This window comes from Venturia canescens, chromosome 8 (assembly GCF_019457755.1).
Source record: "Venturia canescens isolate UGA chromosome 8, ASM1945775v1, whole genome shotgun sequence".
NCBI classification, from domain to species: domain Eukaryota; kingdom Metazoa; phylum Arthropoda; class Insecta; order Hymenoptera; family Ichneumonidae; genus Venturia; species Venturia canescens.
The window spans coordinates 4,333,567-4,359,299 of NC_057428.1; the positions used below are offsets into that span (position 1 = coordinate 4,333,567).

The 25,733-nt window shown below is 37.9% G+C and overlaps 2 protein-coding genes across 11 annotated transcripts in view; one reads left to right on the forward strand and one right to left on the reverse strand.

Annotated features, from left to right (window-relative positions):
- Positions 1-25,733, reverse strand: part of rdgB (retinal degeneration B) — a 1,063,172-nt gene that overhangs the window by 500,006 nt on the left and 537,433 nt on the right. The window lies entirely within an intron of this gene.
- LOC122414392 (uncharacterized) overlaps positions 1-25,733 on the forward strand; it is a 237,537-nt gene that overhangs the window by 209,776 nt on the left and 2,028 nt on the right. For 2 of the 3 annotated variants that reach the window (XM_043425628.1, XM_043425629.1), the window contains 8 exons: positions 14,484-14,602; positions 14,738-14,896; positions 22,786-22,851; positions 23,703-23,759; positions 23,902-24,015; positions 24,272-24,340; positions 24,488-24,607; positions 24,713-24,841. In XM_043425628.1, coding sequence (XP_043281563.1) covers positions 14,827-14,896; positions 22,786-22,851; positions 23,703-23,759; positions 23,902-24,015; positions 24,272-24,340; positions 24,488-24,607; positions 24,713-24,841 — 625 coding nt within the window. In that variant the 5' untranslated portion in view covers positions 14,484-14,602; positions 14,738-14,826. The remainder of the gene's footprint in view (positions 1-14,483; positions 14,603-14,737; positions 14,897-22,785; positions 22,852-23,702; positions 23,760-23,901; positions 24,016-24,271; positions 24,341-24,487; positions 24,608-24,712; positions 24,842-25,733) is intronic. The other variant, XM_043425630.1, reaches the window with a different exon arrangement.

Genomic DNA, 25,733 nt, shown 5'->3' on the forward strand with positions numbered 1-25,733 from the left:
CGCAGCCTTTTACGAAGATGGTATGAGCGCCGCGTAAGATAGTTTGAATTATTCCTCTTGCTGCATCGTATGGTATAACACCAAAATCCCATGACAATCCATGAAAATTACGTTCCAGCCATTTGTTTGTCGTTTTATACTTTGTCGGCAGAGAATCCCATGCATACGGTGGTGCGAAGAAAGTGTGAGAGGTTCAGCATTCTTCACGTCCGCACGAATGATTGAAATTTCTTTGAGTATAAACTCATTGATGGGTCCTTTGAAGCCTTGTAGATCGATGACAAAATCCATGATGACTGTTGGCTGAAGAAGTTGATGGTACGGTTTTATACCAATTTTCTCACCCCACCACTCACAGGATTGTATTCAACGATGCGGTCGTGTAGAATGAGGCAGTATGCGCATGTTTGTGCTGGAATATTTGTGCTTGTTTCAAATTCGAGGCGCACATCAACAGGTCCAGACTTGAGAGAATCGTTCTGCTTCGAGCAGTCAATCACAATGAGAGGTGCAAATTTGAGAAAATCCACTTTTGTAAGCCATGGTTCGGCCTCCTTATTGTAGTACATCGGTTGAAAGTTTGTATACATATCGTAGAGTACTGCATACTGATTTTGTTCTATATTCAAATTCATATTACCATAAGGATAGCATTGTGAATTTAAGTATAATTTTACATCAGTAACGTTGCAATGATCAAAATTACTCGCATTTTGCCTCTTATTATTCTTTCGTCCTGTTTGGAATGCCAGGATCACATATCGAGGTTTTTCCAGCTGCGTTGATGTCTTGACTGACCACACGTGTTTCAATGTCGCCGGTAACATTGGATATTCATACAATTCCCACGTACGAAAACTCATTGGAATTGGGGTATCTTTGGCGATGAATTTCAACAGTTGAATTTTCCGTTTATCCGCCATGGTGACGTATGGAACGAGCCATTCAATTTTTCGCAGTGTAATTTTATAATCTTCAGCGGCTGGTTGAACTATTGCATTATCATCGGAACGTGATTTAGTCAAAATCAATTCGTGCTTTGCATTCACCACCATTTTTCGATAATCTTCAGCAAATCCCAGCAGCATGCTCAGTGGTATGCATACGTCAAAGTTGCCTGCTACGTCTACAATTTGTTTAGTCTCCTCAACATCGAGCCAACCGGTGTTCTCAAGCATTGCACTTCTCGCCGACGAATGAGATGTATATCCTTTGTTGAGAGATGTGATTCCCACATTTTTATTACGATCGATTTCAACTGCTTTAAGTTCATAACGCACCTCCTCGAATAAATGACAAATGGCATTGTTGACGAGGCTCGTTGCAGCTAACGCTGCACCATCCGCCTTTGTCAGTTTGCCGCAAATGTGAATTGAACTTTTACTCGGTAGAATTGATAAATCTTGATGCTGGATTGAAATACGTATTTCATCACTGTTGTTGTATGTTGACGACGCGTATGGTTGATGAGCATGAACCTCATAATGTATGATGGATTCGTCAAACATGACGGGTGTCTGGATGTTTACGATTTCTTCCTCCATTGTAGGCAGCAGATGCACAACGAGCAAAGCAGATAATTTCTCACACGCGAACTCCACGAATTTTGAGACCCAAACTCTTTAATAGTAGAAGGTTTTGAGGTGTTAACGCTTTCAGCGTCGTTCGACGACTGGTGGTTTCGTAATCCCATGTTGGCTTATTAATATTGCCAATACGATGATTGTAAATTATGCCCATTGAGATTTTATATGAAGTCTTATGGTGATGACTTCACCGCGGAAATTGATCAAATCTCCGTCTTGATCGACAATACGAAGCTGTATATTGTCAATGCGACGAGTTGTGATTGGTAGATAAATGACGCTCGACGGTACTTCGATGATTTTATAGCCGACCGGTACAGATGGGAAAAATTCGTGAATTGTATGAACTTTTCGCCCGTTGATGTATGCACCAGTGGTTATGTTACACTCGACTCGAATGGCGTTCACTTTGAGAATGGACACGGGTAGATCGGACACATGTCTTTTATTGGGCTCCAATCGACGCGACGTAAAACCCAGCAAAGGTCCAATCGAATTTTCGGATGTAAAATCAATCGATTGATTGCACTCAATTTCACTGCGTAGCGTATAATTATTCGGCTTAAGCTGAATTTGTATGTTTTTAGATGCCAACTCAGTTTTCAAATATTTTTCAATATCTTCAATTTCATAGCTGCCCGTTGGAATGGTCACCACATGATTTCCAACGTGAAATTCATTGCAACCAATGTCGATATTTGGAATCGAATTGAATGTGAGGAGCTCGACGAGTCCAAGAGTATAATTTTTGTCGGGCGATAGTTCGATGGGTGGAAAAAATTGTGTCTCGAGTATGGAGGATGATCCAGTAATGGTGATCGTCAAACTATCATCCATGATGCTCGCAGATTTAGAACTAAACACGCAGCTCCATAGTCCTCATTTATATAGTGCATAATTGTCTCGTCGATTTAGTTGTTCACACAAAAATTTCAAGCATAAATGCCCGCATATTATTGTATCGTATTCCTGATACTTTTTATAATTGTATTTCACGCTACCAACATTGAAGTATCTCATGAGTTCGGGTGGAGGTGGGAGATTGCCGAATCTATCAAAGTATGTGATTCGTTGCGCAGTCTTCTTATATGCAACCCAGTGTGTCCCAGGGCCCACATTTTCATCCAAATTCACGATTGCTGATTCGTGCTTGAGTGGTCCATTTTCAGGTAAAGTGTCACGCATGAAAACGCCACGAAAGTTACGAATTTTCATGGCTCTCGCATTCTTTAGCAGATCGATGTCGGTGAGTGGTTGATGTGGTAGCATGATTATACGATTTTTGTCCCGAAGTAAAGACCCAAACCCTGTTTGTATGGTTTCAGATGTAAACCTTTACCCAAAGCGATGGCCTCGAGTGTTCTGTTGTGACGTTTACTTTCCTCCAATTCCTTTTTAGCCACTTGAGCAGCATTTCCAGCTTTGACTATTGCAGCACTTCCACCAGACAGTGCACCAACGGCGCTAAGGCCGGCAAAGATGGGTACGAGGAAGGGCAATAAACCGCCGATTTTGTTAGGTACAGGTAGAACCCGAGGCGTGCGTACTTTAACACCTTTAACACTGGCACGCGCACCTTTCAATACTGACATGACGATTGCACGGGGGTCACCACTACGAATCATGGCTTTCTTTGCGGCACTAATGATCTTTTTCAGGCAAACACTTTTTTTGGTCTTTTTCGTCACTCGTTTCATACCTAGACCAAATTTCTTTTTCGCCTTCATAAAGTTTGTCACGGCCCAAGCACTTGCTCTTTCACCAAGACTTGCGTCTTTCGAGGTTACACGTTGCCAGGCTTGTTCAGCCAAAATTTTATCCGCCAGATGTCGTGCTTCCAAGTTTTCACGATTTTTCGAATATGCGATATCGTGTTCTTTACACGCAGTGTCCAGCGCGTTTATACCAGGATCACCACGAGCAAGACGTTTGATCAATTTCGTACCAGGTCCACAATATTAATAGCCCGGTAGATGTAGTTCCACGGGGAGATTGTTGATTATACTGTTTACCAAACCTTTACCAGGTTTATCATGTACAATCATCACTCTGCAGTGGTTACAACTCGACTGACTATTCCAACATTATAAAGTTGCATTTATATGATTTTTTCAATCAGTCGCACGCGAGATGAAGTCGAAGAAACAAGTTTAGAGTGGTCAACTCCCCATAATAAATTTCGATGAATTTATTGTTGGAGCGGGTAGTGTGAAGAAGCGTCATGGAAACTTACTACCTAACAGCATTCGAGCCGTATTTTGTGGCCCCTCGAATTGTGGAAAAACGAATGCCTTACTCACGCTCCTAATACATCCAAATGGTTTGAGATTTGAGAATATATATCTATACTCGAAATTGTTGAAGCAGCCTAAATACCGATTGCTCGAGCAAATGCTTAAACCTGTGGAAGGAGTGGAATTTTTTCAATTTAACGAGCATGAACAAGTTGTGGCACCTAGTGAAGCTCGCCCAAACTCCATATTCATCTTTGACGATATAACGTGTGAGAAACAGGACAACGTGAGAGCATTTTTTCCATGGGAAGACACGAGATTGTGGATAGTTTTTATCTCTGTCAGACGTATACTCGTATTCCGAAACATCTCGTGAGAGACAATGCAAATTTTATAGTGCTATTCAAACAAGATGATATGAACCTCAAGCATGTATATAATGATCATGTCAATACGGATATGACTTATGCACGTTTCAAAAAAATGTGTGTCAAGTGTTGGAAATCGGACAAGTATGGATTCATCACGATTGACAAGGACAGTGAATTGAATGCTGGAAGATATAGAAGGGGATTTGATTCTTTCCTCACTATCGATGATGATGATGATGATGATAAATAATTGTTCCCCTGGATTTTACAAGACAGTCTAAAGTCTGACTTACTCGTGTCAACATGAAGCGCAAAGAACTTTTAAAGGAGACGGCTGTATTGAGTGAACTTGCCAAGGCGAGTGATGCAATCAGACGAAAACATCGAATGTTGAAAAGTGAACGTGATAGTGCTCAGCAGAAAATGCAAGATGTGTTTAAACCGATTGTTGAACCATTAGAAGAACTAGTTTCATATACGAAAAAACCTAAAATTAAGAATGAACGTGTAAATGTTAAAAAGGTGGAAGAGGAGGAGGAGGAAGAGTCTCCAAATTTTGAAGAAAATAGCATGAAGCAAGATATTTCTTTCAAAGATGATATTTGGCATGATGCAATTACTGATGAGAATGTCGGCGTACCCTTAACTAAAAATAGTGATAATGATATTCATGAAGATAATAATGATGATGATGAGGACGATGATAACTTGGAATCATCTGGAGATGTTGATAATTTGATACGTGAATATCTGGGCTTACTGCGTAGTAGTAACAAAACAAGATTAGATGGCGTGTATGGAGTACGAAATCTCGCTCAAAACAGATTAATGATTGGTGATCTACCAATTCATTTCGAACTCGATCATATAGTGGTTGGAGATGAAAAGTATCCCAAAAGTATTGGCTTGGTCGAACTGTTGTTTAAAAAAGAGCCCGAACTCAATATGTAACACCAAATGACTTGGAGAAATATCAGAAAATTGTCATCACAACGAATGCTCATAAAAAATTTTATAAACGCATGGGTGCAGTACGTCAGGATAAGAATAGTAAATTAAAAAATTATATATCCCAAATGCTCGGTAGCAACGATAAGAAAGGTGGTGCTCTGCCCAAGTATAAGGTAGCACGAAAGCATACCTCTGTCGACTATGTTCCTTGGGATGATCCGAATGAACTAGTGGATCGTCTTCGTTTGTTGCTCGCATCGCAAGCCGCTGGAAATTCATCACATTCGAATGAAATTATATCGATTATCGAAGAGTTGCGTGAAGCTGAAATCATTTATTAACATGTGATGGCTTGCTTTCATCCACATTCCCAACATGAGCGTCGATGTGTTTGGACGAAAGTTGAGTAGACGTGGTGCAGGTCCTCCGGGTAAACCAGGTGCTGGATTCAAAATTACATCGGACGGTCATTACGACTTGGAACAAAAACGACTGAGCAACGTTGGCGAGCCAGTAAATGCTCGAGATGTTGTAACACTCGGTGCATTCAGCAAACACATTCATTCTATAACTCATAGTGTGACTCATACAACGAATCAAAAGTGTGAATCGAATGTGGCGGCTGCAGAAAAGCGTGTGAGAACCGAGCTCGCCCATCTCCGTGAAAAAATTGATAATATAAAGAGAGAAATCTCAGAACTTCATGATGATATGAAGTTTTTACGAGATCATCTAATGATAAGTCAGTGAAAAATCCTCCAGACTCTTATCTTCTGCAATTGATGAGGACCGTGGGGGGGAGAAGAAAAAATGAGTGAAAAGAAGCTTGCGGTGATTGAAGAACTGCATAAGCCAGCTCGGCGGAATTATCCACGTCGACATGTGGATATACGTGGCCTGGATGAGACTTGGCAAGCTGATCTTGTAGATATGTCTGCATATGCACAACACAACTCCAACCATAAATTTCTCCTCACCGTCATCGATATATTCTCCAAATTCGCCTGGGCCGCACCGTTGAAGAGTAAAAGTGGAAAAGATGTGAGTGCTGCAATGGAGACGATTCTCAGCAAAGGACGCATACCGAAAAATCTTCACGTCGATCGAGGAAAAGAATTTTATAATATGAACTTTAAGGCTTTGATGAAAAAGTATAATATACACTTGTATTCTACATTTAGTAATTTGAAAGCATCTATTTGTGAGCGCTTCAATCGTACACTTAAGAATAAAATGTGGATTCAATTTAGTTTTCGCGGAAACTGGAAATGGATCGATATTCTCGATACATTAATTATAAAATATAATGATACATTACATCGTACGATAAAAATGAATCCGAAAGATGTGAACGCTGAGAATGAAAAACAATTATTGCACAATGTATACAATAGATCTGAAGTAGGAAACCAAGCAAAATTAAAAATCGGCGATAAAGTGCGCATAAGTAAATTTAAGAATGTATTCGAAAAAGGTTATACACCAAACTGGACAACTGAAATTTTCACAGTATATCGAGTGAGAAAAGCTAATCCAGTTACATATAATATAAAAGATCATCAAGATGAGCCCATCGCAGGTGGTTTTTACGAGCAAGAGCTGCTTCGAGCAAAATATCCCGACATATATCTCATTGAAAAAGTGTTGACGAAACGTGGTAGTCAGTTGTTTGTAAAGTGGCTAGGTTTCGACAAAGCACACAATAGTTGGATAAATAAAAATGATTTGTAAACGATAAAGATGGAAAATTCAAAGTCTGATTTATTTTTACGACCCTTTCCCAATCAAGTTCTCCGCACGAAGAGCAGATTGAAGGAAAAAGAATGACAGTTTCACAAAAAAATTGATTTAACATCAATTACAAAATATATATATTCCAAATGTACAAATTTTTGAGGAGAGAATTTTTATTACAATGTATAAATGTATAATTAATTAAAATGTATAAATGTTGAGAACACGTTCCCACTCTCACAATTTTTCGCATTCAATGTACTGTGACGATTTTTTTATTTTGACTAAAGAAGATGAACGAAAATTAAGAGATGACACAAATGTCCTCCCGTCCGTTTCGTTCGATGCTTCGGCCACGCAACGATTCCGCAAAGATTTCTGTGGGACCTTGTTAAGAGAAAAAGAATATTTGATTTATTTGTCGATTTAATTATTTCATGTAAATCGGGAGAGTCGAATTCGAATTAGGAGGAAGGCCAATCGTCGTTGACAATGTATTTCGAGCAGGACTCATGCGTTTGGCTGTCTTCCCGTGAGAAATGGAACAAGGGAAAGATTCGAAGAAGGACGAGAACATCTAACGTCGGCGTACTTTGAGCAGGGCTCGTACGCATCAACACAATTACACCACACCAACACACACACAAACAGGGTGGTCACTGTAGAACGTTCCCGTAGGTCCGAGAAATTCGAAATTTCCAACGATCGAGAAGTGATCTACATCGATATTTCAGGGGAGTCCCGTCGAAAGGGGCGTCATCAGACCTTTTTGAAATTTAATTTCGTTCGCGAACAGCTATTCTCTCTCTTCCCGTTGTGTAAATTGATAATCATCGTGTGTTTGGGCCAGGGGTTATTATTATCGAAATAATGTCATCGACATTTAATCAATTTATCCCGTGTAAATTTGGGGGCCCCGTCTAACGCCCAACTAGAAGAATTGATACGTCGCACCTGTTGTAGGGCGAGTAAAGATCGTAGTTAGAGGAGAGAGAGGGGAGTGACACCGCGTAACGAATATCGATCACTTTCGGTAGATTTTCGTGGAGCATCGAGCGAACTGGACGTGCGATCTCGGGAATTAGTCTCACACGCCGTAAGTCCAACCTTTCGTTGTTCGTTTCGGGCGATGGACTCTTTAAGTAATTATTCCCGTGGATTATTATGGCATAATTCATTTCATGTTATTGTGAAATTTCGCTCGGTCTAATTAGTTTGAATATCGAGAAAATGTGTCACGGCGGCGGCTCTGTCCCGTAGAAAGTCGGCTTTTGATTTCCTTGTTGCCCGCGTTCCGTAAAGTTCGGGGTAGAAAAATAAAGTCGAATAAATTTTCAGTTGCGTGGCCGACGCGAAAATCTCAAATTTTGTTTAGTAATCGTTTGTTTCTTGTAAAGCTGAGAGGAAAGGTCGGGAATATTTGTGAGAGAGTTTGAGTGAGAAAGAGTGCGTGGATCGGGATTGTGAACGCGTGTGACGGGTAATAGCTCGGCTGAGTAACCGAATATCGGGGGCTCAGTAATTTTATTCATCACGTAATTATTTGTCATCGTATTCCATCTTTAACGAATTTCTGACCACGAGTAGAACCGTGACAGAAAATACGAGCTCGTGATAGATTGTAGTGAGTGTAGGCTCCCGATCGATTGTGTGTGAAGATTGTAGTGTGAGTTCGCGACTTTTTCTCCCGTCTTTATTTTACGGTCCTCCCGGTAAATTCTCATCGAGATTTGATTATTGTAATTTTGGAAAGTGATTGTTAAATAATAATTAAGATATCATCCATTTAACAATTTTTGGTTTTGCCAGTTATTCTCCCGTTCACCCCGCCCATTCCGCTGCTAGCCAAGCCGGCAAATCATCATTTCCCTCCGATCATACTATGTCACTTCGGTGGCTGGCGCCCACGAGAAAAAGAACTGTTCTCGAAAACATAAAATAGTATGAGCGGAAGAATTTGATTTTGTGGCACTTGAAAAATCGGTCACAGTACAAATATATTCTCTCAATCTTTAACACTCATGAGCACAAATTCGTATGATCTATGACTCCATAGCTTCTGGAAATTCAGGAATACTGTAATGGCCCCATGGCAACGTGTCTACCGTTCCAGGTATGACATACCGCTTGTCATCGTGTTGACTTAGAGCAATTTTTGTCTCTGTGATGGTATAGACATTGTGTAATGTCGAGCGAATTGAAGATTGAGAACGTTTCATCTCGATCTGCTGATTAAGGCATGTCACGTAATCCTCAAATCTTATGGTTCTCGCAACAACATTACTTTTTACTCCTTTTGCTTTTTTAACATCGTTCTTACCTTCAACTCGCGTTGCATACATCTTCGATCTGAGTCCAACGAATTCAGTCATTATGGCCCCATTGTTTTCATCTTTCATGAGACCCGGGACCTTTTTGTTGACTAGCGGTATACCATAGATGTTGTCATGGGGATAGTCACTAGTGTCATATTTGTCGAGATTACATTTCATGTCCTCGTACACATCTTCACATTCAATATGGTAAATTGAACTATCAGTATCCGTATACATGACTTTACATTTATTTTGATACATCGGCATCATGAACTCGTGGTGGAATTCATATAAACAAGTTTTTGAAATGTCTAAAATAGACATGCCAACATATATCGGTTTGTTAAACATAACTTGAAGATTTCGCAACTCTACAGCGATTAAATTTTCCGCAAAAATACTTCGACTGTGAAAGTTAGGTTTAGCGATCATAGCCTCTGCTCCATATCGACCTGCCCATTGCGTCAACAGTTTAACTTAGACGTGACTACGAACATCCTCCATGGTTTTTCCAAACACAGCATTATTCATTAATTTGAATAGATTTTTTTCAAAATCATTTTTCGCACGTGTACGAAATTGTGTATTCAAATCAATGTATGTTTTGAGCCAGGAAGATTGCTTAAACTTCAAGACTCTGTGGATTTTCGTGATTTTCAAACAATGTTTTAAACACTGCTGCAATGCACGATAATGTATGACATATCGTTTTTTTCGCATTCACCGTTGCAAGAAGCTTCTCTTGCTTCGAGCCCGGAGGTTTATCATGCGTTGGACAAAATGGCAAATCACTATGTGCATTGTGCAAGTGTTTTGGATATTCCAGATCAACTTCAAGTATATAACCAATTTCAGAGTCTGATGGCAGAGTTGAAGTTTGCAAGATCTTCAATCCATTCGAAATCTGCATAAGGCAATGGTTGACTCATTGCCCATCCATACAAATTGTTAACATCAAAATACATCAAGTATGATGATGGAATAGATGGGTCATATGAGTTCATGTACTTGTTATTGGCACGAGCATGTCTTTTGGAGCATTGACTAAGACCACCTCGAATACCTCTCTCCACGAACAATACCATGTCGATGTCAGTGAGCAATTCAAACTTTACCTTTGTATATTTCATCATGGCATCCCAGGTATATCCGGGGAGAGTATAGTAAAACGCAGGGTCAAGACCGTAACTTTTCAGGCAAGTATCGCGGAAATTCTCAAAGATATCGGCTAAAAGTAATACGTCAGTCTTTAAGTATAAATCACTGTATTCACCGAGCGTTCGCGTTGAAAATCGTTCCCACACATTTTTCGCATGTGCATACTCCTTTTCGGAAACTGTTGAATCAGTTAAAGAGCTGTAAAATGCTTCTCGCGGTGGAAGCTCCGTTTCATCCAACTTTTCCAAACTATCAATGTATTCGTATGGAAAGACACCTTTTCGTGTTAATAAATGAAAATGGTCTAAATCTTGAAATTGTGATTTTAAGGTTAAGAGTTTGTCCGCAGTTAAAAATGAAGCTAGTTTATCGAGACTTGTATTGAGAAATCTGAAAGAGTCGATGAAACGTAATTTTATATTTTTTCGCGTGTCTTCAGATGTTTGAACAGTTTTCGAGAAGGAGATGTACTTCTCTTTTGTTATCGGGAGCAAATCAACTTTCCCCGCGAACGCAGTTGCTACTTCTTTTATTATAAAATGCGCGTCATAACCGGATAAATTATGAAACACTATTGGCATGAAAAAAGAGTTTTGATAGTTTAAATTGCAATCTGAATGAGCTGGACCTCTGAATTGTCCTGTCAGGTGGCAATGATCGCGGACACGCTCATCACCCTCGACAAAAGGTTTCTCGCAAATATGACACTTTTTGTCTTCCCGAAATTTTCTCCACTCTTGCGGACTCAATGTTTTCATCGGAACGTTCGTTAGAAGAATTTTTTCAACGCGCAAAGCTAATTGTTTCAGTTCTTCCACGAACCATTCCACGCAGTCCTCACCTCGGCGTTCGTGATATCCTGACAACGAATCATCATAGGAGCACTTTACATAATATCCAACGCGGAAGACACGATGATCTTGGTTTTTGTTTTTCTCCCTCTCTTCAGCGCTGGTCTTCTCCAGAATGCATTCGAGGTCGGCGTATACCACGAACGGGAGACGCTCCTTCCGATTCGCGTTGGTAAACTCCAACCACTTGTCGTTCTCAGCTGGTAGTCGAACGGCACAATCGTTGATAACATCGCAATCCACCTCATGGGACTGCAGCTTTTCGATGGTTGAGAAGTAATGGAGGCATCTGTAACAATAATAATTTCAAATTCTTTTTTAAATATTTCATCATAATGGTGAAAAAAAGAAATGACTACAGTTGTTTATATTAATTTACTCACCGATCACAGATGTATTTCTTGTGCCCATTCATGTTCAGTTGTGAGTTGACGAGCCGGGATAAATTCTTGATCCACGCGAAGTTTCCGATTCCACATCCCGACACGTCTTCGATGTAAAGCAAGTTGAAGTGCCGCTCCTTCTTCTCCTTGATTACACGGACTGGTAAAATGACTTCCTTGTTCTCGCTATAGACGTTGATTGAGAGATTATTAATCTTTTCAAATCTCCCAATCTGGTCCAACGTCATAGGGAAGTTGATGGCTCGGAAGTCGAATATCGTTGAATAATGCGGGTAAGAAGATGTGCGATCACTGTATCGGTCTACCGGATGAAGAGCAGCAGTCATTGCCCATCCGAAACACGCATTATCCGTCGATTTCACATTCACCACCGCTCTTTTCAACTGTATCCATTTTGCCAATGAAACGTGACATCCTGCACGTAAGGCATTATACTTGTTGATGTTCACTGTTAGATTGGTTATGGATGTCAAGGTCCAGCCGCTGTCACTCTCTTGGAACTCCTCGAGCGATTTTAGAGTCGGCTCCACGACTCGCTTCTGATACCACTCACTCAGGTCCGATGTTGTGAAAAGTTCAACATTTGCCGTGTTGACACTTTTATTCGCCCGCTTATCACCCACGGTAAACTCTCCGTTAAACGAAGTGTTCACTTTGATGCTATTGTGTTTACGAATATTAGCCTGCACTTGTTCTTCAACAAGCTCATACGCATCCAATAGAAACTGTCGTGGGTCGATATGATCACGATTAATCACAGCGCCAGTTGACAAGCGATTCTCAAATGCGCTGTCAATTTCGCGCCATGTTAATCCGTGATCATTTAATCCTCCGCCCCAATGTATGAAGCGTTGGCGTGTTGCCTGCTTCAAACATTCGAGACGCAAGATTTGCGAAGTGACCGAGTGGTGATATCCCAGTCGTGGTCGTTTCGATCGAACTTGCTCCTCCAACGATTCGATGAGGGTATCACATTGGTGTTCCCACACCAAAAATTGCTCCAACGTCCGCAGGAGAGTTGCTTGCATACGCAGCAATTGCTCGGTAGCAATGTCGACAGTGAGAGACATGATGCGCTGAACGGAATTCGACTCGTAACTGTTACGTCGTCTCAACAGAGTCTGGACCTTCCTCAAAATTGTTTCATTTTATATACGCGTTTTTTTCGGTTTTGAGGTGGGGATGAGTAGGAGGGAGGAAAAATCTTGACTTTTCTGGAAACTCGAATGTGATTCCCAAGATCTAATCGAGAAAGTGGAGGAAGTGCGGTTGACTTCAAAAAATCCCTTCTTACACTTTTTGAGAAATGCCTCTGCAGGTTAAAAAATGTGCTACAGCGAACACATAAATCTGTCATTGTGCATTTCTGTAAAGATTTCTAGTCCAATGTGAAAATTTTTTTTCTCGGAAAACATTCTTCTTGACAACTTTCAAGCTAAAAATGAGTGGGAAGGCAGGCGCATTTCCCAAAGAAATCTCATTGCCATCTCAGGAATGTAGCACAGGACACATAAATCTCGCATTAGGGGTCTCCTTCGTCACGGATACCAATAATTGAAAACACTTTTCGTCTCAACTGACTTTTCTATGCAGGAAACATAAATCTGTTATTGGGCATCAGCGAATTCTTTTTTCCTCGAATATACTTTTGTCTATCCAATGCAAGCAGGACCACTGCATCCCCCCTCCACTTCCTCACTACCCTGAGGACCGCCACACAGCCCCCGCAACGCACTCCCCCTGAAATCTCTGAGTTAAAACTAGTTTTTGAAAAAAAATCTCGTCGAAACTTGTACCACCTCAGGAATACAAAAGATGCAACACAGGACACATAAATTTGTCGAGGGAGGGGCAGGTGCATTTTGAAAAAAGAAATCGCCATCTCAGGAATGTAACACAGGACACATAAATCTGTCATTGAGAGCAAATACTTCCAGTCTGATGCAAACTTTCATTTTTTCTCAGAAAAAAACAATATATTCCTCTAAGCAAAATTTGGGGGAGGGGCATTTTGGAAAAGAAATCTTGTCGGAACTTGCGCCACAATACAAAATACGTAACACCGGACACATAAATTTGTCATTAGTGTGACATGTAAACATCTTTGGTCACGGAGTCCGATAATTAAGATCATCTTCGGCAAGAGCACTTTAAAAAGAAAATTCCGTTCAATCTGATATACCGGAAACATAAATAGTCATTGGAGGGTATAGTGTAAAAAAATCTTTTGTCTCTTCAAAGTGCCGCCGCACCCCCGCTGTGCGAGAACCTTCCCCTCCACATGCCGTGCAGCCCCGCAACGGTCCCCGCGCTCCCCCGTCCCCGCTCCCGCCTGAGAGCCCCATGGGTTAGAACTGGCATAGCCTTACTACTTTTAACACCTACCATTAGGCAACAAGAAGAAGCCAAAACATTCTTGAAGAAAATACTTGCTCTTTCTTATTTACCGGCACATATGATTGCGGAGCAATATGCCATTCTAAAGAATTCTTTGTCAGCCTTGTTGCGGAGACTCTTCTCATCGTTTTTCTCCTATTACGAACGCCAGTGGCTTGGAATAGTTAAACCTACTGGCTTCAGTGTTTTCCGTTTATCCCGGAGGACAAATAACGTATTGGAGTCGTACAATAGCATTTTAAAAAATAACATGGGGGAACATCCGTCAGCCTGGACGTTTATGTGAAAGTCTCGAGATTGATCTTTTCTATAAATTTGCATGTTCTAAAAATTTCAATATTCATTAGGAATAAATACTATTTTCAATTCAATTTACGATCACTACAAATTTGTATGTTCTAAATATCTGAATGTTCATCAGAAATAAATACTTTGTTTTCGGCTAAATTTATGATTAATGATAAGTGTTTATTTTGTTCTAGGCAAACTTATAAAGCTAACATCGAAGGCTCGAGACGACTTAGAAAGCCTCAAACGCAATAAAAGAATTATTCGACATCCACGATATGAAACAATTTTCGGCGGAGAGAATTGACTAAAGGTACGTTTTTCGCCGTTATTTCCTTTACTGCAATAGTGTGCTGAATCTGAATTTCTCAACTTTTTCATTTTGAGAAAAGAGTACGATAGAGTTTTGTCGAAAGTACTCCTGATATTGATCAAATCTTTTTTTCAGCATGGACCAAACTCATTTCGAATGAAATAACACCCGCTGAGTTCCTCGACGTAACTGCTAGTCTGAAAGGTCATATAGATCAACGACTTATGCGACTTCCGGAAGGAATCCTTGAGGACGATGCGCACTTAGAGGAAGGTTCTAACGCTATTACACCAGGTAAATAAAGCATTACCATCAGATGCAGTCAACGAAGAAAATTATAATTAATGCATTATTTTCATAACGGTCCTAGCAGGTCCCAAAAAAATGGCTGTATACATTCAGCTCGAAATTTCAATTTTAATTTAGCCCCCCCCCCCCCCCCCCCCCGCTCCCGAAAGATAAAAGTTTCGAACTGGAAATACGTAAATTTTTTTATCATTCATTATTCGAACGACGTTTATCACCCAGTAAAAAAGGAAGAAAAAAATTCATTAATGTGTTTCAAGTTATAGACTTCAAAAAATATATGAAACGTGTGCAAGAGCATAGTAATTTGAAACTTTTCTTTTGCTGAATCAGAAAACTTGACCTTATATACTTATAGAGTATGTTATTGTTATCTTTAATTTTTGGAATATTATCCATAATAAATTACAAGAAAATTTATATCGTAATTTAGGATCATTCTGTCAGTTCCATGCGAACGGTCAATATATTTTTTTGCTTTTATGGCATTTGTTTTCATTTTTTCATTGACACCATTCGAATTTTTCATACATTGCAAACTTCCATTGTATAGGTGACTACATTGGGATCGATCAGTTCTTAAAAACTCTAATTCAATTTAAAATGTTCAGACAGTTCGGTCGAGTAAACTAAAGATTGAGCTACAAATATATATAAATATTTTCAACCCTTCAGCGGAACCTGCACCCTTAGTACTGGTGCAATTAAACTTAGTCTACACTATAAAAATACTTCAAAAAAGTAAAAAAAGAACGCCAAGTATTAAAAAACCGCCCCTCTAGTTTCGAATGATCTTTACTATATTTTCAGTAAATGAAAAATTTCCTTACCCATTATTTATTGCTAAAATGACATAGTAGGATGATCAAGATAAAAAAAAAAATATGAGATCATTTTAGCATAGCCAAGGATTTTGAATAAATTTCGATTTCTGCAAAGAATCATGTTACACCTCCAACTGTACTGGCTAAAGAGTTTTGTGACTTCAAGCGTTCCCAGAATGATTTTGCGATTAAGATATTGTTATTCTAATTTAATGCACAAATTCACTGTCAAAATTACACACAAACTTGGCGTAGATGGTTTTCAAATGGAAGCTCGGGAAGACACGATTGATCAAATATACTATTCAAAATTAATGGTCTGATGAATCAAATAGATTCCTGAGATAGTGTATAGATGAAAGAGATTAATGAAGAAAATAAAATAATTAGCAAATATGAATGATTTAATGAATTATTACACAATAAATATCCAGGCGAATGGTTTAAATTATTGAATCAACAAACGAATAGAATGTGGAGAAAGTATGGTTTTAGGAATAAAAGAAATAGACAATCTGGTGAATGAATTAGAGAATGGGATACAGAATACTTGTGATGAACCAGTATATGGATAGGTAGACAAGTAAAAAATTCATACGTGGCTGGATGAAGGATAACGAAATAAGAACCAAATGAATTAGTGGGCATTGAAATTCGCTCTAGATGCAGACGGATGGAGCATTAGCATTCCTTCGCCGAGCTTCCATTTGAAAACCATCCACGCCAAGTTTGTGTGTAATTTTGACAGTGAATTTGTGCATTAAATTAGAATAACAATATCTTAATCGCAAAATCATTCTGGGAACGCTTGAAGTCACAAAACTCTTTAGCCAGTACAGTTGGAGGTGTAACATGATTCTTTGCAGAAATCGAAATTTATTCAAAATCCTTGGCTATGCTAAAATGATCTCATATTTTTTTTTTATCTTGATCATCCTACTATGTCATTTTAGCAATAAATAATGGGTAAGGAAATTTTTCATTTACTGAAAATATAGTAAAGATCATTCGAAACTAGAGGGGCGGTTTTTTAATACTTGGCGTTCTTTTTTTACTTTTTTGAAGTATTTTTATAGTGATTTCGCTTTTTTTTTCGAAGAGTGACAATTAGTAAATATTTTGGAAAATTATACATTTTTTCTTATCTCCAAAAAATTGTTTACAAATGATTTGTTTAAAGTTGAGTAACTACCTTCAGATGGCGAAAGCAATCAACGCTACTAAATATTTATTTTTTCTATGTTGACGGACAAAAACTGTTTAGTCAATTTCAAATGATGTAAATCTTGTCTATATTAGAATGGTCTTATATTTTTTTCCCTATCATGAAACAAATAATGAGGAAGAAAATTTCAAATTAACAATGATAATATGTGAAGATCATTCAAAACTAAGGTTGCGGTCTTTCAATATTTGTCGCGCTTTTTTTTTACTTTTTTTCAAGTGTTTTCACTACCGAGGAAAAATTTCCGAATAAAAGACCAAAAATGTTCCGCGCTCTTTTTTCTTCTACTAGGCCACTGGTTTAGATCTCGGATGCAAGAAGGAGCATTTTAAAGGGAAGAGCTTACTTTGTTTTATTTTGGTTTACTTTGGTTTATTCGAAAAGTCATTACGACCCTTTTTACGGGTGCTACGTCATTTCGAAAGACGTTGATTTTTCGTTTGTTGGATTCCCCTTTCAATTGGACCGCGTTTTCACATGAAATTTTTTCTCCTCAATTCTACGAGCGAATCCTCAAAAGTTGAGGTTTTAGATTCAATTTTTTTATTGGAAACGATTTTTTCGCTCAATCATCGCGTTTTTAGCAAAAGAAAAATTTTGAAAATTCCCGCGTATCGCGAGAAATATTAAATTTCACACGATATTTCAAGCGTAAAAAGAGTCGCGTCAGCGATTGTTTATTCACTAAATTTTTTTTAACATTTTCCGCCATGCAATTTTCAGTGAAACTTCAAGTACCTCGATTGTCGTAACTCTGAAACAATGAGGTTTTTTTAATGAAATTTGAAGGAAAAGTTTTACCTTTTATTCAATTTTAGCTCATGGGAATGATATCAGATTTTTTTAATTTTTTACTTCAAACTAGCAACAACGCGGGCGCTACGCGCCCGCTTTAATTATTACTGTTGATATCTGAAAGAAAATTATTTATTTTATTAAAAATATATTAAACTATAAATATTAAAAAAATTTTTGAAATATTAAAATATTTTATGGACGTAACAAATTGTTTTGTCATTTGAACAAAGTTTCGTTTCAGGTTTTTGATTAAAACAACAAAATATTTTAATATGGCAACAATTTCCATTTCCAGTACTATAAAAAAATATTATTAAAATGATGATTTGCAACATTGAATAGGTTGTCATTAAATATATTATTTAATTATTTACAGTATCGTATAATTCTGTGTATACAAAATTTTTTACATTCCTATCATGTCTCTGATTACCTAAGTATATATTAAGTGAACTCCAAGAACGTACTCGTGAAAACGCGACGTATAATTGACCATGGTTAAAAACATTTTTTCTTAAATCAATCCCAATTCTATCAAATGTTTGACCCTGCGTCAATTATTTCGTCATTATCCTCGTCATCGTTGTCCTCGTCTGCGTCATCATTTCCGTCACTCTCGTCCACGTCCACGTGTCCTCGTCGTCTTTGTCATCGTCGTCGTCTTCGTCATCCTTGTCCTCGTCGTTGTCTTCGTCGTCGTCGTCTTCGTCATCTTCGTCGTCCTCGTCGTCATTGTCCTCATCGTCGTCTTCGTCCTCGTCGTCGTCTTCGTCGTTATCGTCATCGTCGTTATCGTCATCGTCGTCGTCTTCGTCATCTTCGTCGTCCTCGTCGTCATTGTCCTCATCGTCGTCTTCGTCCTCGTCGTTATCGTCATCGTCGTCGTCTTCGTCATCTTCGTCGTCCTCGTCGTCATTGTCCTCATCGTCGTCTTCGTCCTCGTCGTCTTCGTCATCCTCGTCCTCGTCGTCGTCTTCGTCGTCCTAGTCGTCCACGTCGTCTTCGTCGTCTTCGTCATCCTTGTCCTCGTCGTCTTCGTCGTCTTCGTCGTCCTCGTCGTCCTCATCGTCATCTTCGTCATCCTCGTCCTCGTCGTCGTCTTCGTCATCATCATCGTCGTCGTCCTCGTCGTCCTCGTCGTCTTTGTCGTCTTCGTCGTCTTCATCATCCTCGTCCTCGTCGTCGTCTTCGTCGTCTTCGTCGTCATCGTCATCGTCATCGTCCTCGTCGTCTTCGTCATCCTCGTCCTCGTCATCGTCTTCGTCGTTATCGTCATCGTCGTCGTCTTCGTCTTTATCGTCATCGTCATCGTCTTCGTCTTCATCGTCATCTTCGTCGTCCTCGTCGATATTGTCCTCATCGTCGTCTTCGTCCTCGTCGTCTTCGTCATCCTCATCCTCATCGTCGTCTTCGTCGTTATCGTCATCGTCGTCGTCTTCGTCGTCTTCGTCATCTTCGTCGTCCTCGTCGTCATTGTCCTCATCGTCGTCTTCGTCCTCGTCGTCTGTTATTTTTTAAAAATATTTGTCGTGGTACTTACATGGTTTCGTCTCCCGCGATGAATTCATTCATTTCTTCATTGTTTGTGAATTCTTCTGTCGTCGCCGTAAATTCTTTAGTCGTTGATGTCGTCATTTTGTCTTTTCTTGATTCCACCACTTTCTTCGCGTGCTTGGCGGCAACTGACGATGTTCATGGCAACGAATAAACAAAACCATGACCATGGCAACGACCATGGTAACGACCGACGATACGTCGCAAGCCTGCATGGCAACGAATAAACAAAACCATGGCAACGAATAGAGGCTTCAGATTTCGATATATCGAAATGTCTTTTTTAAGAAAGGACAGTTATGGATTGATCTAGGTTTTTCGAGAATCATGAAGTCGTATTAGAATTTTCAACGTAGAAAAAGTGTCATTTTTGCTTTTGAATTTTTTATTGATCGATTTCTTTATAATAAGGCATGGCACGAAACACTGAAATGCATTCTTGAGAAACTCATAGAAAAAATACTGTGAATTGTGTAAAAAGTACTCATAAAATGTTTGTCTCATATCAAAGAAACTACCTTTGGTGTACAGCACTTTTTTTCACAATTCACGAAATTCACAAGTTTTTAAAAAACGAGCATTGGCATCTCATACCACGTATTTGCTCTGTGTACGTGGGCGGAGCCAAAAATCTAATACTACTGCACTAATAGTATTAGTGTATTCGTGCATACTGCCAGCACCACCGTAAATGGAACTCCGGCGTTTTTGGGGGAACACCTATACACGACACACGCTCACTTTCAAAGTAGTGCGAGCGCACTACTTTACGCGCACGGAGCGAATAACCTGTTGACTGGTATATACAAAAAAAGTCGGGTCAGTTCTGGTAATAATGTATGATATGCGTACATATTGAAATCTTGTTTTAAATTTTCAACCGATTGGGATGAAAAAGGGTTTACAAGGATTTTTTGTGTTGCCGAATCGACTTCCGGGCTTAATTTTCACCTTTAAAGAGGTGAAAATTGAGCGGTAAGGCTAACATTGTTAGATTTTTCAATGGAAAGTTATTATGCGATATTACCCGAAAATTCCAAGTTCCACACTAGACTCTTTTGTCGAAATAGAACTAAATTCACTATCCCCGAAGAAATTAAAAATAAGGGTTGGGTGAAATTTTCAGATTTTTCAATGGGAAGTTTTTATGCTATATTACATAAAAAGTATTCGTTTTTGAGGATACCAGATTCTTTTATCGAAATAAAATAAAATTCACCACCCGCGAAAGGATGAAAAAAAAGAGTTGGGGGTGAAATTTTCAGATTTTTCAATGTGAAAGTTTTTTACATTACATGAAAATTGCAAGTTTTTTAGGACACGAAACTCTTTTATTGAAATGAAAAAAAATCACTATTCCCTAAGGGGTGAAATATAAGGTTTGAGAGTGAAATTTCCAGATTTTTCAACGAGAAATTTTATGCTTTTTCACATAGAAACTGTATGTTTTTTGTAGAGCATGACCGTCCTTTATCGAAATAATCCAAAACTCCCGATCTGCCAAGGGGTGAAAAATGAGGGTTGGGGATGCATTTCAATAGAAGAGTCTAGTGTTCTGAAAAACTCAGAATTTTCATGTAATATAGCACAAAAACTCCCTATTAAGAAATCTAAAAATTTCATCCCCGAACCTTATTTTTCACCCTTTCGCAGGTAGCGAATTTTATTTTTCTTCGATGAAACAATCTGGTACCTTCAAAAACGAACATTTTTTATGTAATATAACACAAAAATTTCCCATTGAAAAATCTGAAAATTTTACCTCTAACCCTCATTTTTCACCCCCTCGGGGATAGTGAATTTTATTCATTTTCATCCTAAAAAATTTGGATTTTCCATGTAATATAACATAAAAATATGCCGCTAGCAAATCAGAAATATTCACTTTCAACCCTTATTTTCATCCTTTTCGAAGGTAGCTACATGAAAATTAAGATTGGGAATGAAATCAGCAACCTCGAAAATCCCAAGAAACAAATTTTCATGTATTTCGGTAATTTATTGACTCGTGCCAGTTTTGGCACGAAAACCAGAAAAAAAAGCTTACTAGTCAACCGGTTAATAATAAAAAATAAAAAGTAAAAATGAAATTTTTTCCACTCTGTATATTCTAATACAGCTCCATAGTTCTCGAAAATTCCAGATCAATTTATTAACGTACCATGTAGAAATTTTTGGTTGACAAAAATTAGCAAAAAAATCTGATAAAATTTGAATGTGTTGGAATTGAAGAAGTAAAATTTTTTCTCTCCGAATTTTCCAAAAAACCCCATTGTTTTACTACAGTTTCCACAATCAATGTACTCGAGGTTCCGCTGAAAAATAAAAATAAAAAAATATATCGAAAATTGAGGAGACAAATTGTTTTATCTGAACTTGCGCCCCAGTTGAAAAAGAAATCAAACGAACGAAAATATTAATGTTTGTTGAAACGATGTAGTACCCGTAATGAAAGTCGTAGAGACTTTTCGAATACACCAAAGTGAAGCTAAATGTCTTCTCTTCAAAATGCGCCTTGTTGCATCCAAATATCTAAACCAGCGGTGCAGTAGTATTAAAAAGAACGTGAGAACATTTTTGGATATGCGTATAAATCTCTCGCCACGCTACGACGAGTGGGAGAGAGAGGGAACGAGTCTTCGCGCGCTGTCTCTCGCCCTCGATCGGGCGCGAGTAGAGGGGATATCGCGTTCAGTGGACTGGGCGAAACGAAACGGGACAAAAGTAACGTTTCGTGCAAAGGACGTATGTCCAAAGGTAAACAAACGCTACTTAAGTCTTTCTGACTCCAAGCGACTAGAGCGTACCGAAACATTCGATTTTAATTGCTTAAATGATCATATCTCGGGATTGAGTAAACGGATTTACTTGCAATAAGGAACAATTGAAAGAGAAAAATCGAAAAAAAATTATCACTAATTTTCAGATTTTTAACTACAATGGTTTATCCGTGAGAACGGTTTGAAAAACGTTATGACGTCATAAATCGACATATTTGCGTATATAAGAGTGCGGCAGGGCTCGCGCTGACTTTTCTTTTACACTTTCGTTTTTTTTTTAATACTTGGCGTCGAGCCGCTACCGCGTCTCTTGATATCACACAGCTCTCATACTCGTAGAATCGAATAAGTGTGTAAATGAGATTTTTTCTGCATTGAAAATAGATAAAAAGTTTTACTTCAATGTAGCGTAGAAAATGATGTTTATAAAAATTTATACATTTTCAAAGCGATACCTGCCACAGGAAAAAAAATGAAATGGAAAATGAATATATCCGTTAAATGCTACGATCTCACTTAATCCAATGTCAAAGTTCAAGGGCATAAAACCTAGAATGTTTTGCATACATTTTTTACATGTTTTTAAAAATTGACCAATGAGGCGAAAAATGATTTTCTTTCAAATTACGCTGAGAAATTTATCAATTATATTTGAATATTATCTACTCAATAATAACTTTTCAATTTTTGAAAAAGCAGATCCAGATTACGACGAGATACCCGCAGGGATCGACAATGGAGCTGAGGCTGCTTTCAATCGTGGTAAATTGAAATACGTGGAAACATTAGCGTGTATAGAAAAAAATGATCACTTTTTCAAATTCCAAAGGATAACATGATCTTTTATGTAAAGATGGAGTCACTTATGGAACTTCAAAATTGAAACCTATCATATTATATCGAGAAAATGAAGTTTCCCAAGATTTTCTCCCATAAAGTTCAATTAAGGAGTTTCGGTACAGAAGTCTAAATATTAAGAAATTGATCAAATTTACGACGCTGAAGTTTCCAACGTTGGAATCCAACGAAATGAACGAAAAAAACGTTTTTAATTCTTCACCAATTTTTTATTTCACGAATCGTTGGTGCAGCTTGAAAAACTACGAATCGCAAATTTGGCAGGGAACAAAATAGGAGAATTACTGGAATTATTGGAGAGTTTTTTTCGATCATTTCGTTGGACTCCAACGTTGGAAACTTCAGCGTCATTCAAATTTGGTGATAATGTTCTTCAAGATCAATTGCGAAAACACAAATTTTCTTCTACTTAGTTACCGAGTAATTACGCATTAAAGCAGATTTCTTATGCGCGGAATGTATTCTTCATATAAAAAATGTAATAGAAATGAAATTACGTTTTCCTAAAATGTTCTAAAAACTTCCAGACTTCTAAAAATCCAACACAAAATACGCAACGAGAAATTCCTTTTGAACTTTTCCGAAATGACTTCATTTCGAATAAAAAAAACGATCTCATCATTTAGAACTCTGGAAGATATTCGTTATTTTCAATACACCCTCTTTGATGTACTGTATAAAAATAGGATCAAGTTTTTAACAATTAAAAAAAATTAAGTTCTCGATAAAACTAAAAAACATGTGTTTCTTTGCAGAACCGGATGTGGATCTCATCGATTCATCATCTTCCAGTGAGCCCGAGATCGATGACGGTAATATATTTCACAATCTTATGCTGCAGAAATTTATCCTAACGATTGAAGTTTTCCATCACAGCTTTAATACATAGGAATTTTGATGAGTATCATTGTATTACTGAAATTTGATTACAATACTATTTATTTATCAATGCAGGTATGGCGCACGGAGTCCTGAATGCTCCCCAAGCAGCTGGGGAACATGTAATAGACGAATTACTCCGACCATATTCGCCTCCCTTACCAAGGCCTGCAATCGGTATAAATAACGGTAATTATCATTCTATCAAATTTAGGTAGAAGAAGTAATGAGTTTTTACATTCTAAATATTAGAAAGTTCTGCAAAGTCTCTTTCTGTATTGTACTCGAATTCAACTAAATGAAACTGCTACGAATACTTCCTGTAGGATCGGAAACAAAATTCAACATGAAAGATGTATTGATTTTAATAAAGTGAATTAAATCCATAATGCACATTATGCATTGCAGTTTAAAATCTTCGAAAACAATATTTATTTGTTTACAGAACCAGATGTGATTGTCGTCAGCTCTTCGTCTTCCTCAGAGTCTGAAATGTACGACGATCGTGATAACGGTAAAACATTTCATTTTATTATAATCTAAAAAATAATCGTAATGATGATAATCGTTCTTTTCATGGGGAATTTACTTCATGTATATTTCTATAGGCATTATTTTCTTGTGAAATTAGATTATATTAATATTTTATTTCACATTCCAGATGAATTGAATCCAGTACTCGAAGCTCCCCAAGCTGCTGGGGATAATTCATTGGTTAGAGCATTACAGCCACATATACCTCCCGTTAACCTGCCAGAGCCTCCAGCCAGGATAAGTAATGGTATATAATTCATTCTCTATTTATATTGAATTTTAAAGTTTCCATTTGCAGTTTCGATCTCAAGTGACATGTCTCAGAATTCAACAGAACAATTGTTAATTATAGTCTCGAAATCTCGGAAGAAAAATCTTCGTAGGAAGAGAAAACGGCGGATTGAGGCTCAAATAGAAAATCTTCCAGCGAAACCGTATGGGCACAAAAGACGTTCAAAAAAGAAAAAGAAGAATACACAAGGTAACCTTACATTTTTGTCGAAGGTGCAAAATAGATTCCTATAGTAGTTTGCTGTATTGGAGTTTTTTTTAATTTTTCTACCGATTACTTTTTGAAACATATGGGGCATTCCACGTCAAATCGGCCACTTTTCACCCTACCCCCTTCGATTTCATTAAATATTTGTATTTCTATTTTTCATTATGTGAAAAACTTTCTCAAAATTTTTCAAATTTTCTTTGCCCGCTCGTTTTCGCGTAATTTATTTTATTAAAAACTCATTATACCATATTGAAATGCTTATGATTATTGCAAAAATGTGTTTTTTAAAAATTTAAAGCAAAAAACATGTTTTCAAACTGACTGCTTATTTTGATTTGTTTCAAAAAATTTTCTAAAATACTCCGATAAATTTAAAAACTTTTGTTGTCGGTCCCACTGTGAGGAAATATTTCGTATTTTATTTTTTGGAAAATTGAATTTTTTTAGTTCAATTTTTACTCGAAACTGTGTTCCACTATTCAATTTCATGATTATTTAAATTTTTCGGTTCATTTTTTTGTAATTTATGTACTATAACCCCATATGTAGTTAGCAAATTAAAATATTATTCATTTTTTGATTGAAATCAATGCTCGTGACCAAAATCTGCCATCAGCAAAATTATGTTTGTCTTGGATAGCTATGTGAATCTATTTTGCATCTTCAGTAATGTTACTACAGGCGTATATCGTAAATGAAAACAGAACTATAATAAAAATGTCAGTTGCCGTATACGTATTTAAAATATCTCATTAAGTGTCCGATGAACAAGCTGAAATCGCATCAACATATAAAACTTGTTGTTCAACTTGTATTGAAAATTTGAAATCAGTACGTCACGTTTCATTCCAGTTATGGTGATACGATAATA